The sequence below is a fragment of the Dunckerocampus dactyliophorus genome, chromosome 12, assembly GCF_027744805.1.
Source record: "Dunckerocampus dactyliophorus isolate RoL2022-P2 chromosome 12, RoL_Ddac_1.1, whole genome shotgun sequence".
In the NCBI taxonomy this organism is placed as follows: domain Eukaryota; kingdom Metazoa; phylum Chordata; class Actinopteri; order Syngnathiformes; family Syngnathidae; genus Dunckerocampus; species Dunckerocampus dactyliophorus.
The window spans coordinates 19,274,502-19,289,131 of NC_072830.1; the positions used below are offsets into that span (position 1 = coordinate 19,274,502).

The 14,630-nt window shown below is 40.1% G+C and overlaps 1 protein-coding gene across 5 annotated transcripts; it reads left to right on the top strand.

Moving 5' to 3' along the window:
* The first annotated feature begins 1,580 nt into the window (after positions 1-1,580).
* On the top strand, positions 1,581-14,626 carry inpp5ka (inositol polyphosphate-5-phosphatase Ka). 5 transcript variants are annotated; one of them, XM_054795150.1, is made up of 14 exons: positions 1,581-1,744; positions 2,104-2,175; positions 4,673-4,777; positions 7,551-7,659; positions 7,754-7,870; positions 8,850-9,025; positions 9,870-9,981; positions 10,116-10,225; positions 10,357-10,383; positions 11,746-11,974; positions 12,488-12,625; positions 12,712-12,795; positions 12,871-12,975; positions 13,210-14,626. In XM_054795150.1, exons 2-14 carry the CDS (start codon positions 2,126-2,128, stop codon positions 13,279-13,281), a joined length of 1,434 nt encoding a protein of 477 aa, XP_054651125.1. In that variant the 5' UTR covers positions 1,581-1,744; positions 2,104-2,125; the 3' UTR covers positions 13,282-14,626. The 5 variants fall into 5 exon arrangements, with proteins under 5 accessions (XP_054651125.1, XP_054651124.1, XP_054651127.1 ...); XM_054795149.1 differs by having other exon boundaries at positions 1,582-1,744; positions 11,743-11,974; XM_054795152.1 differs by lacking the exon at positions 10,357-10,383 and having other exon boundaries at positions 1,582-1,744.
* Positions 14,627-14,630: the final 4 nt, after the last annotated feature.

The window sequence follows — 14,630 nt, forward strand, 5'->3', positions numbered from 1 at the left end:
TCAAAGACAGCCTCAAAGCATCCCTGAAAGACTTCAACATCTCCACATGGGACTGGGAACAACTTGCCAGTGATCACCGAACCTGGTGCAGTCTCATTTCCAAAAGAGCAAGGTCAGTGGAGAGAGTGAGAACGATAGAGGCAGAAAGGAAACGCCAGACTCGAAAGACCAAAGTATCCAGTGCTAGCAATGCAGCCCCCTCCCACACGTGCCCGAGCTGTGGACGAGGATTCTCTGCCCGGATTGGTCTCATCAGCCATCTCCGGACACTGGTCACTGGAAGTTGTAAATGGCACTTCATGGCAAAGAACTCTCAGAGGATGTGGAAAAAGGCTATAAGAAGATTGCCAACACCCTGACAGTGAGCTGCAGCACAGTGGACAAGACCATGCAACACTTTAACAGGACAGCTCTCTCTCAGAACAGGCCTTGCTATGTTCCACCAAAAAGGTTGAGTGCACATGCTCAGCGCCATATCCAGAGGTTGTGTTTGGAAAATAGATCTATGAGTGCTATCAAGCACAGCCGCACTTCACTCCCACCAGAAGGAATGCAAGGTGCATGATGTTGTCATGGAGGCCTGAAAGAGGATTCCAGAGGAAACCTGTGATGTTCTCGTGAACACCATGCCCAAGAGAGTTAAGACAGTGTTGGCAATAATGCTATCCGCACTAAATATTTATACTTTGGGCTCAATTTGGACATTTTCATGAGGAGTGTACTCACTTTCGTCGCCAGTGGTTTAGACATTAATGCAGAGGTATCCAAACAATTTCCACCAATATGGAAAAGTTAAATGATGTGGGAGCCATTTTGATATATTTTTTTTTTTGTAAAAAGGCTTGTTCAAGTCCAGCGGATAGCTTGAAAAGGTACACAGGTAAGTAGTGAAGTGCCAGAGGTTAAAAAAAAAAAAGGTAACAGCTAAGGCTACCCCAAACTGAAAAATAATGTGTGTTTTTGAATTATACAAAAAGGCCTGGGCCACAAAATTGGTTAACAATTTAAAGTTCTGCAGAAATGGAGGTTGATCAAGCCTTGGCAGTTGTTGCAAATAATTCCTACAGGTGTTCCAAATTCCTGGGTACTTACTACCTCCTCTGTCTGAATAAAAACGGTGTTCGTAACACACTGTAATGGTGTGTGTATAAATATGTATATGTATATGCATATGTGTGTGTATATATGTACTGTATATACGCAACAGCATTAAAAAACGAACCACCTGCCGCACTTTGGACACACACCTCTGCTATAGCAAAACAGTAAGCATGATATTTTCAGAGTAAAAGCTTCTTCGTGACCATTAATTTTGTTTGCCAAAAATGTCTACTTGTCCTCCTATTAACATCTTGTGTTGATTAAAGCAGAGATCCTGCGTCAGTTCTACGTTATTACAACACTAGGCGGCATGTGCGTCATGCAATCTAAAAGTGCTTCAGTTTGAAATTTGGTTTTGCACTTCACCGCCGTACTATTGCTCACCATGTGTCTCACTTCCGCAGTCATTCGAATACGTAATTTAACCGCTCAAGACTAGAAACGTCTTGTGTACTTTCAGACCATGGGACATACACTAAAAAAGCGAGGAAATACAGTCTGTAATTAAACGAACGCCCTTCGTTGCTTTTATTTTGAAGGTGATTAATCCTTTTTTCCGGGGCGGTATCATCAACGTCAATAGGTCGATGGCTGCACTGCTGCTGTTCAAGATATGAAAACAACCATCATATGAGAATATCAGGTATTACAACACATTCATGTATGCACTTTTGAATGTGTACAAAATCAGACGTTTCATTTGCGTGGTACGTTTTTTGTGTCACGGCTTTTTTTCCCAAGCTAGCTAACGTCGTATTTGATGTTGAACCTTGTAGATATTACCAAGTAGTACTACGTTTGACGTATGTAGCCTACTCGTCCTAACAAAGCTACTGTTTTCATTCAACCATTAACTCTGCAAAGTTCCAAAGTTTTTGTTGAAATGGCCTGCAATCTTATTGAAAATGCTCAGTGAGTTGTCAGCCCGGGAATATATATTACTCCTGTAGGTATTGCATTGATGGGTTTACCTTGCTTGAGCTGCCATTTGTTGCTTGGAAGATAACATTCAGGTACGGAAAGGATGGCGGGGAATGATCTGAACAAGGGAGACGCCGATGGAGATAACTTTAGGTAAGAACTATTCTTAAAATATCATATCAACAACCTTAAAATAGCATATTTTACCTTCGGTGACAACTTTGTATGCTGATGTCAAACAGAATGTAAACAAATGTGTAAGTGGGTACATATATTTGGGTGGTCCTCGGGTTATGGCATTTCATAGTTTTACGACGGCACTTTCATAAAGGAATTTAAAAGGTCATTTTGGTCTTGACACTTGACTCGCTCGAGGGCGACAGCACGGATGAATATACGTGCTGCACATTGCTGTATGGACTGTATTATATTTTGGGCCCCTTATGATTTTCTCAAACGGTTCTTTTTCTGGGATGTCTAATGTTTAAGTTACACGGTGTCAGAATAATATCAATTACTTAAAAACGTACTTTAGTGTCATTTAATGAATGCAATCGCTCCTCTGCGCTGGATATGGAGACCCGAGGGAAATGGTGAACGTGTCACCATAGGTTCAGAGATCAAATACTTATTTCACTCAGTCGAATACGTATTCATTTATAACATTTTATTGAATGGCTTTTTTTGTTGATATCCTGTCTCTCTACCAAAAAATTCTGGACTGTTCGTGTTTTTGTAACAGTCCTAACAAACTCCGTGGCGGATCAACGGCTTACTGAGGGATTTGAACTTTAAATGTTAATGCAATGTAATAAAAAGGACTCATTTTCCATTCAGCATTTTACAATGAGCTTAAACAAAGTTTTTGGCAAACACTGCATCGCTGTAGACAAAGGAACCAGTTCCCTAATTATGTAGTCGCATTGTGTTGTACTTTGACTTCACAGAAGCTGCACAACCTCAGCATGCTTATTTGCTTCTTTCCTCACAATTAAGTAGCTTTTAAACTCCACCGTTTGGGATTTGCGTGTCTGTCATTTCCAAATACGGTGCATGCTGGCTTACCAAATACTACAGTATTAGCATTGAAGTATGTTCGCATTGTTACAGTTGCAGTGTTGTCAAATCTGTTCCATTGAGTACTGTGCTTGGAAAAATAACAGTTATGAGAAAGTCATGACTACACTACACGCATAGTTTGACAGTATCTACTTGTAAAAGTGCCGTTGAGTTGTAGACTGTTGAAGGATAGCGTCGTGAAGATGTAGGGATTATATCGTAACTCTCTGGCTCACACAATGCACTTGGATATTGGTCATTTCAGGGTACAAACAGTACAAACAGCGACTCACCCCCCACTTAGTCTCCTAAGTCCAGTTCTGGTCGGATTTCGGTGATGAACAACATAGTTCCAGGTAGTCGTTGGGATTTCACAAGTAAGGAGTTTGGCTTCTCCAAACAATATGCATTCAAAAGAGTGATGATACATTTGCATCACAAAAATGCCTTCTCGAAAAAAGCAGACTTCACAAATCGCTCGGCATTATATTTGTCTCCCGCCATATCCCTGCGCACTGCCGCCTCTCCATCCTTGTGTATGTGACGAAGACGCTGGCATGTACTTCCACGATGGAGCGCCGCGGCCATCTTGTTTATGTGTGTGTTCTGAGAAGACGCGAGCGTCACGTACACAAGAATGGAGAGGCGCAGGGATACGGCGGGAGACAAATATAACGCCAAGCGATTTGTGAGGTATGAGTTTTTTGAATAGGCATTTTTGTGATGCAAAACACACATTGTTTTGAGAAGCCAAACTCCAAACTTGTGCAGCCTCAGCAACAACCTGGAACTACGTTCGTCATCACCAAACTTCGACCAGAGCTGGATTTAGGAGGCCAAGTGTGGGGTGAGTCGCCGTTGATGGACTACAATGCTGGTGGGGATGTCATACAACTTCATGTCAATAAATCAGACCTGTCCCATTAAAATGTCTTGAGAAGCCTTGGGACGGCATTATTTTTAGCTTTGATATAGGACATACATGCAACTACACTTAATAACAAGCTTATTTATTTTCTCAGTTTAGAAAAAAAAAACTTCTTTGAAAACGTCCACTTAAAAAAAAAAAAAAGTTTAAATGCTTTGCAATTCTGTCGTATAACTGAATTAATAGATCAATAATAACGGATTAAAAACGCTAACCAAGGTTCCACAGTATAGAAATACAACAATATAAGACAATATAAGGCTTGAGCAAAATAAAGTCAGCAGTGCAAAACAAGCAAATTAAAAGCAAAACCTACTGTTGGCTCTCATTCACATGCGTTGTCTTTTTACCCCCAAAGTCCTCCTGTGTAAAGGACTTATTTCCTGAATGTGACAATAAGAACAACACAAGATTTGTGAAGATAAATATAGAAGAGTACTGAAAAATATCGATCCACTCACCCCTAGTGAGTACCGTTGTACAGTACGTGGTACTGTTGTGGTGTGTGGATGTACACATGACTTGCCGGTGTGTGTTTGCAACACTGTGAAAACACTGTCTTTTTACTCGCTAAATGGATTTCTTTGAATATCACAGTGGAGTTTACAGGGTTCTTTTTGCCGGCAGCCAGATGTCATGCTTTTTTCTTAATATTATCCCCAGGCTACACTTGGTGACGTGGAACGTAGCCACTGCTGATCCTCCAGCTGACATGAGCTCACTTCTCCATTTAGAGTCTCCAAAGCGTCCGGACGTCTATGTCATTGGGTAGGTGGTGTAAGGTTGTAAGGTATATGAACTGATTGTTGGGGTTGTATTTTACAGCATTGGTTCTCAGCTGGTTTGGCTGTGGGACCCACCGTCACCCTTCAAACACAAGTGGCTATCCTAATTGCGGAAATGTTTTCAAGTCAACTTCTCAAATATCTTATTTATTTAATAAATTACATTTATTTATTTCAATTTTAAATGTAAAAGGACTGTTTGCAAAAGTTATGTGGCTGCCTAGAGGGCGCTAACTTTTGAACCTGTTGCAAGCATAATATCCTACCCTCTTCCTGTTCCGAGCAAGTAAGCTGCGCCTCGGGTAACAAACACATGCGCAGGAGCCTTTGCTAAGCACCTGTGGTGTAATTTTGAGCCAGTTGCAAACGGCCCCTGCCATGAAATGGCATTAAAGTAGAGTTTGAATTTGAGGTAGTGCAAAATAACACACAGTATGCCAGCATAAAAAAAGTTTGATGATCAGTACAGCAACAATACGATTTTATTAGAGATGTCCGATAATGCCAGCTCGTCGATCTTGCTCGGTAGTGAATTAATTCCCTTTTCCCGTGATAATAGAAGGTACCGAAGGCTTGAATCTCCATTTTCTTGCTAGCTGCTTGACATTCATCTTAGCCCCGGCTCTGCTGCCTCGATATCAATGGGTAGACAGTGAATCACAGCGATGTGGGACGTTGCTCTCATGGCACGTAAAAATGTGCTTGAATAAAAAAAATGTGCTTGAATAAAGAGAGCGGCTTGAAAGGCAGCCGCTCTTGGCAGTGGTGTTAATTCCACGACAGGAAGTATGTTACACATATTGGTAATTGAGAGTTGCACAATATTGGATAAAATAGATCGGTTGATATCGGAATCAGAAATTGAGAGTTTTACAGTATCAGCATATCTGTTAGCGGCAAAAAAAGCAGATATCAGACATCCCTAGTTTTTATCCACAAATTCATAACTGATTTGAAAAAAAAAAATGTGCGTAAGGGATTTTAGTACATGTTGAATCTGGGGAATTGAATGAGAGCATTTGCACATGGACCTAAATGAGAAGTGAAACAAGAAGTGAAAAATCAAGCAAGACCAGTTGCTCTGATTCAACTCTCAGTAGGGAAGTTTAATAATAATAGGTGATTTCTTCTGTAGACCTCTACCTGGGCCATCGATTTGGTAATTAAACAGTACAGTCATACTGTACCTGGTAGTCTGCATTATGGGCGGAATTTCCCCACTCAACACAATGTGAGCTTTCACTTTATGCCACGCTCTTCTCCGGTAGATATGTAGCTATCTAGCTGTATGTCAGACTGATGGTGCCTTAAGTCCACACTTGACGTCCTTCACATCCCGGAAGCTTGAACAAGTCGCCCGTAAAAATGGTACATACTGTACCAAGTGGTAGCATAGCAAGCAAATAGCACAGATCCGAGGTGCATTCAGGGACATCATTAAGCAATTTTTTATTTTTTATTTTTGGAAAAGACGCAGCAACCTGCTGTAAACGGCTGGTCGTGAGCCACCAGTTGAGAATCACTGTTTTACAGTACCGTTTTACAGTACTGTTTTTCAAACCAGTACTTGAATGATTTCATGTTTCAGGAAGTGATTTTACCCTCCTGTTCTGTAAAGCACTTTGAATTACCTTAATTTTTTTCTATAAATAAACCTTCCTTGCCTTGCCTCAAAAGCCTGGAGATACTTTCTGTTGCTGTTGGATGAGAATGTGACTCCAAACTTTCAACTCTGTAACTTTTGCAAAAGATTTGAGACCCAGAAAATACCAGTAAAAAATGTGACGACACCTTGTTTCTTAATTTCTCTTGGAGATGAATAAAGTATGTATCTCCTCATTCAACAGCATACATGTAGCAAGTGTCTCCAAACTTTTGACAGGTACTTTTGACCAGTCATACGACAGTATAAGGGTACAGTTGTCCCTCGTCACCTCGCGCTTGAAATTCCGCAGCTTCACTTTATCACAGTTTTTCAAAATATGCAAATTAGTAAATCATTGCCGTTTCATGGTTGAATATGGCCTATCATTAGTAAAAAATATATGCATGTTTAAGCACATTTTGCATACTTTTGGCCTAAATTAAGCATTTTCAAGCATAGAAATTGCTTAATGAACTAAAACACAAATATAAGGCATTCAGAAGACACATTCAAAGACATCTTATGATGATATTTAGTATTCTACGCTGGTCACTAGGTATCAGTAATGTTACATGGATGAGACGAGAGCCACCGCAGGAAGTACTGTTCAGAAAGTGGAAGTACAAAAGAAACAAGGAACTCTCCAAATGCTAACATGTGTGATTCTATAGCATGTCTTATTTTCTCTTATTGTGTCTACTATATTGGGTAATACGAGTGTAAAGGTGACTACAGGGGTGTTTTTTCATGTCGAGAGGGCCCTAATAATGTTAAAAACTGAATTTTGAATGTCTTAAACATGTTTTCTATGCTCCAACTATGAAAATATTTGATTTTTAAATAAGGAATCCTACTTTGCAAAAATTCACTTATCACGTGTGGTGTTGAACCGATTAAGTGTCAAAAGTTTGGACACACATTCTCTTTCAACAGTATAAGAAAGTGTCTCCAAATAGACACTATATAAAAAAAAAACAAAAAAACCCCTCCAAATTCATACGTGAATGAATTTCCATTATTTTGCTCATTGAAGCTAGATACATAGTACCAGTCAAAAGTTTGGAGACACTGCCAAATAATGGAAATGAAATCAAAACTGTGTTTATGCAAGCCTGCAGGAGGTGTACTCTGGGCCGGTGAGATTCTTGTCAGATGTTGTGTTTGATGACCCCTGGAGCCATTTCCTTATGACCACCTTAGCACCATGGAATTATGTTAAGGTACAACAACATAGCAGTTTCTGTTGAGCTCTACTGTGGTATACATAACCTCATCTCCGTTTTTTGTTTTTATGTGCATATCTTTGTGTTTCAGGTGTCCTCCATCAGAATGCAGGGTCTGCTGTTGCTCTTCTTCACCAAACTGGAGCACCTCCCATTCATCCGAGACATCCAGTCCACATACACACGCACTGGCGTCTTTGGCTATTGGGTAAAAAAAAATACAGTCACATTCATCAGAGGTTTTCAAAGTGTGAAGCGCAGCAGCTTGAGGAAAATAACATAAAACATTGTTCAAACCTGCTAAATGAATTGATTTTTAGCTCCTGTAGTAACTGAGCAAAGTCTTGTTGAGGGGTGTCCTTTTGAATAGTAATACTCTGTGTTAATCCAATGATGCTTGATAAGATGGCGTCTCAACATCCACTGTGCCACTGAACTTTAAAAAATAAAAAAAGATAACATATATAGTAGATCATGTCTGTTGTCCAGTACATGGAAAGTCTGAATATAACAGGATGCAGAGCATTAATATATTGTCATCTTTACATTTTGGGCATTTAATATACACGTGGTCCTCGGGGTATCATTCCTAGACTGCGATGTAAGTGGAGTTTTAGTGTAAATTGCAACTTACAGTATGTCTGAATGCTAACTACTGTAAGTTAACTCCTAAGTCTTTCACACTGTATACAGAACACATGAAGGAAAACAATGAAATGAAACGGTCATAAAAATAGAACAACTCCCAGATCTCCTTGTAACAGTGCACAGAATCCATGACCCCTCTAACATTCATTAGCACACTCTATCTTCATCACTTTATCTTCATGATGGTTGCGACAGTCGAGCAGTCGTGACCAAAAGAGCAGCCATTCTTGGTGGTTGTGTCTCCTATCTCTGAGCTTTTTATGATATTCATTTTCACTTCCATTGTGATGGCTTTCCTTTTCTTTGTCGCACTGCACCTTGGGAGACGTAATAAATTGAAGAGAAAGTTAACTAATAAGCGGATGTTATTCTTCCTCAGTGTCGCTGAGCGGGCCCACACTGTATTCAAAACCCCAGGCTAGAAACATAGAGTGAAAAAGCAGGTGCAAATACTACAACAAAAAACACGATAAGAAAAAAGAATAAAAAAGGGCAACTAAAACAAACATGTAAAATTGACTATCTTTTGTGTGTCTTAGGGTAACAAAGGTGGTGTGTCCATTCGTCTGTCTTTCTATGGACACATGCTCTGTTTCCTCAACTGTCACTTGGCTGCTCACATGAAAAATGTCACAGAGCGAGTGGTGGAGTTTGAGTATATCACCGACCAGCAGATTTTCAACTGTGAAAAGGCGCAGAGAATTCTTGACCACAGGTGAGTGCGGTACAACCCACACAAGACAAACGCAATCTGTTCTGAGACGCTGGTCAACTTCCAATTTATTCACATTCCAAAATTAAAAGTCAGTCTGTTATCATCATAAAACCTTAATTACTGTATCAACATGAATAGACAAATCAAAAGACAAAAAATGTTAACCGTGTTTTCAATATGAAATATAAAATGACAGACTTGGTTGACATTGGGTGGAAGTTGGGAACACAACCTCTAGATTGGCGGACTGGGGTGGTGGAAGGGTGTGTTTCAAATAACACTATCACACTCCTCAGCCCGCCTGGGAAAGTCTATTCTGGAGTGTCCAACCGTAAGTTGAACCTTCGAAGGTGCAATTTGTTTTTTGTGCTGGTTGTGGAACACTGGACCAACTCTACATTCTCACAAGGGTTCTGGAGGGTACATGGGAGTTTGGGCATCCGGTCCACTTGTGTTTTGTGGACTTGGAAAAGGTATTCACCCGTGTCTCTTGTAGTGCCATGTGGGAGTATTCCAAGTCATGCTATACATGCCATGTCTTGGTACAGTCCAAGCAGGATCCTGGTTTGCATTTCCAGCAATAAAGCCTGGTTTATGCTTCTGCGCTGAGGCATTTGCGTCCCCCCTCCAAGCCTTCTTGCGTAGCTTGACGTGCACCTCCAACAAAATGTAACCTGTACAGTAACATGATAGTTATGTGTTTAACCAGTGTTGTATTTAGCAGCCTGGACAGAGATGTGTGTACTAGCACTCGTGCTCTTCTGAGGTTGGCATTGCCAAAACACACCAAGAAAATCTTAAGACATTGATCCTCTCTTTTTGCTCTTTTGTCTTTTATTTCAAGGTTGGTCTTCTGGTTTGGAGATCTCAACTTTCGAATTCAGGACCACGGCATGCACTTTGTCCGAACGTGCATCAACAATAAAAACTACAGCTTGCTGTGGAGCAAAGACCAGGTTTGACACTGACAAGTCTTTGTCCGTAGGCCAGTGGCAGATTTAGCTTGACCAACATGGGTGCCATTAGTCACGGCTGATTCAAGAACTTTTGCGTGGAAGGTCATGGAACGCTTGTGTGATGTTGTTCTCAGCTGATCATGATGAAGAAAAAGGAGAAGCTGCTCCAAGAGTTTGAGGAAGGACCTCTAGACTTCCAACCCACGTACAAGTTTGACCTAAACACCGATATATATGACAGCAGGTAACCATTTTGTATTTGTACTGCAACAAATACAACATCAGCTACAATGAGTCACAAAAAGAAAAAAACATGCTTGCTCTCCTCCAATATTAATGTGTATACTTGATCTGCTGCTCTTTTGATGCTTACAGGCTCTACAGGACATGGTTTGCCTTTAAGTAAGCGTTCATAACATGTGTGTTTCCACACTAGCAGAAGTACACCCCTTCAATAACACAGTCAACTGTACTTTGGTGTGGATGTGAATGCTACCTTTAACATCACATGTCTTAACATACTGTACATAACATAACATAGAGTACTTGTAATGACAGTTTTATGGGTATTCTCACCTCTTAACTAACATATAAATCACAAGAGCAGAATTAACTCAGTTCTAAGTATAATGTCTTACAACTTACCACTCTGTTGCACTGAAGCGTGTGTGAAGTCCAAAGTGTCGTACACCAACAGTTTCAATGTCAACGTACTGAACCAATCATGGCGACACAAAGGCCACAATCCTGGTGTAAGTTATTTATCATGAGTCTGGTTTTACTTGGGCGACGTGCACCGTTCAGGACTCTTATGTAGTTTGAAGCCTACACTTTTGAAGCAAGTTGAAAGGGAGTGCCAGTGTAGCTGCGTTGTCATCTTAAAAGCTGCCTCGTGTCAAATCCCACAATAATAGATTGTATATTAAGGGATAATCATCTTGCCGAGGATCATTCTCAAGAATGCTCTTGAATGGTCGCCATATTGCCTTAATGTTGTTGTCACTGATGATGTTCATTAACAGATAATTTACTGTGTTGTCATCAAAGTCATTATTGAATAGACAGCCGTCCCTCGCCACTTTGCGCTTCAGATTTAGCGACTTCACTCTCACGGTTTTTCAAAAATACGCTAAAGGCTCAGACATGCGCAGTGCGCTTGAACTGTGAACTTGTGCTGTGCGCACAGTGCTTATTAGACGGAAGAAATGAGACAGCTACAGAGTTCATCATTCTGTGTGTGTTCTGTCAACAAATAAACAACTCACACACACACACACACATTATAAAGATGATAAAAGGATTCCCTGGCCAGACTTAGTGTCCCAAGAAGAAAGAACCACTATCCATTCTTCACAGAGATGATTTGTTTGGGTACTGTTTGGCTGTACGATAACCGAGACAGTGTACAAAAACTGAGATATATTTTTGACAATAATTAAAAAAAAACTTACACACCACAGAACACACATGCAGGCATTCAAATTTTCAGGGACTTTTAGTTTTGGGTAATTGTAGTTCCTGGAACCAAAAGGTTCCTGTGGCCCATCGTGTGTTTTGTTTACACAGCAGTGAGGTCCCCGGAGCGTATGCAAACCAGGCTGATGATGCTGTAGAAGCAATATGCTTTATTGGGCTGTACTCACTTACTAAACACATCATCATCTTACCATTCATTGGACCCACATTTCATGAAACCTTTTTATAAAAATCTAATGAAAACCTCATCCTCTCTGATCTCTTTCTCCCACGACCACCAACCAGCAGTAAAAAGCGCAAACCCGCCTGGACGGACAGAATTCTCTGGCGCCTCAGACCCAAAGCACTGCCTTCTGACAAGCAAGACGAATGTGGCGACGGTCTGGACACTAATCATGTCAAAGAGCCAGAAGAAGCTGAAGAAAAGCTTTTAGAGCTCAGGCAGGACTTGTACACCAGCCACATGGAGTACAGCATCAGTGACCACAAACCCGTCATTGCTGTCTTCACGCTGAAGGTGACTGACTTTTACTTACCGGTAGTTACTTTTCACTTTCACAGTTGTAAGTACGAAGATGCTCATGCTCAGTTTGAAGTAGTTCACTTTAGTTGTTTAGTTTAGTTGTTTATAACTGCATCTTATTAATAAGTCATAAATGTTATCTTAAACACCTCAACACCTGTTATAAACAGATACACCAGTGGCAGGCGGTGCCTTTGGCTTCAGTGGACATTTGACAGGCCTGATTTAAATTTTTTTTATGCAACTTTTTATATCTATGTTGGATTTTTGTTTGTTTTAGCTTTAATATAAAATGTAAAAAACATCACACTGGTCCCCACATCCTTTCATTTTTCAGCATTTGGTCGTTGGTGAATTTGGACGTCTGTGGTCTAGATTTTTTAGTTACTAATACTGTATTTTTGTAGTCATGCTTACAGTACAACATGCATCCATCCTCCATGTTATGTATAGGTACTTTAAAAGTGGCATTCGTTTACCTGGGTCTGCCTCACTCTTTCCCTTCAGCTGAAGAAGATGTACACGACTCCGCTGGTGCATCTGCTGGCTGAGGGCGAATGGAGTGCAGACATTGACGCCATGCTTCTGTACAGGCCGCTGCAGCCATTCCCTTCCAGTTCATGGGACTGGATTGGACTTTATAAGGTCAGCTTTTACAAGCAAACAACACAAAATGACAAACATCATACTTAATATTGTTATGAAGTCCTGAATGTGTTCATGGATTTCAGGTTGGATTCACCAGTGTGTCAGACTACATCACATACACGTGGGTCAAAGATGACGAAGTGGCCATCGATGAAGAAGTCATCAAGGTGGAAAACGGTGAATGGTCTGGGGAGCATAAGTGGCATATGAGGAAGTAATTCTTGGTGAGTCTGCTTTTTTAGGTGTACATGAGTAAAGAGGAGATCCCAGTTCGAGGAGGAGAGTGTGTGCTGGGCTACTACTGTAACACTTTGCAGTGCATTATTGGAATCAGCCAACCATTCAAGGTGAGTGTAAATGTCACAGGTTATGTACTGTACACCGTGGGGGGCGTAATTATTTCATCCTCTGCTGATCTTGAGGTTTACCCTCTCCCTCTTAGAAAAGACATTAACATTTGCCTCTGTTTTCGTACACCCTCGGCCTCGATTATTGTACAATATTGCACATAACAAACGCAATATTCTTTATTCTTGCCCCCTGCTCCTCTCACTGGTGTAAGTCGTGCTGCTATCTTCTAGGTCCATGCATCCAAGGTGGCACTTGAAGAGAGTTTGCATCAAACTGGAGCAACAGAAAAGATTCAGGACTGAACCATCCAGTCCTGAACCATCCAGTGACAGATTCATGCCCGGTTTTCCACAACCAAACAGCGCTTGCAATATGTTACCTTTTCATCATCCTGTTGCTGAAAGCTTGCAGTATGTTTGAGGTGGCATCATCATATTTTGAAAGGCTGAGAATCCATGGGTTGATATGTTTGATGTATGACGTAGGATCCACTTCAGCATGTTGCTTGATGAGGTCAGTTCAGTGAAGTTTGCATGCAAACTGTCGTTATTTTTGTAGCAAAAACACGGGTTGTTACCAAAGCAAGTCTCTGGTAATGCACCACTAATTGTGAGGTCATTGTAAAACTGAATGCTGGAGTCGGTGATAAGACAGCAGATTCCTGAATGATAACGACACGTTTACCTTCGTTCTAATTTTTAAATCTCTTTTTCCCCTCACAGTATCTTCAAGAATATCCTGCAGTATTAACTTCATAAGTTTCCACGATGTACTGTATTGACAATGCTGTAATCTTATTTTAATGTTTTTATGCAATTTTAATTGTTTCGAGTTGTAGAGTATCTAAACCCAGTATTGCGAGTGAGCTGCTGTTGAGAAAGTCCATTGTTTTGTTTTGTTTTTGCCATTTAATTCATTGAAAATTCCACTTGTTCCTGGCGGACTTGAAAACACATAAATATTTTTGACCAATTTTGAAGCAACTCACCTAAAGCTTCATTTTAGCTTGCCAAATAAAATAGCACCTTAAAGTCATTTTGAATATTTTATTTTAAATACAAACTTTGGCGTTACAGTAAAATAGAGAACGCAAACATATTGCATAGTGTTGCATTATGCTTAAGTATATGAGATATAAAATGATTTGTTTTATGAAAGGTAAAAAAAATGTCCTTGTTTGGTTTTCCTAAGTGCCTTTTAAAATGACATTGTTGTCTTTTCTTTTTTTTATACAGGAAAGTAATTATTTGGTACAAGTGTGTACATAAAGTATGGCATACTATTTTAACAACATAGTATGACATTGATGGCCTCTTGTGAAACATTTTACACTGTTTTAATAATTAGAATTTCACCTTTAATCTTTTCATCAGCACAATGCAGTTTGTTTTGGTTTTAGCTTGCTGGAACCAAAGTACTGTAGAAACCTGGATGTCATTTTCAAGAGACTGGTTCATTTCTTTCATAGCAGTGAAACTACTTGTATGCTATGTACTGTAACAGAAAGAACAAACATTATGGCTTTGAAAATGCAATTATTAAATATACATATATATGTTGTTTACTGTGTTGGCTGAAATGTGAAATTGACGTATGGTGGCCCTGAAGTCTGGACACATGGGCAAAATGCATACTGTATATTATACAATAT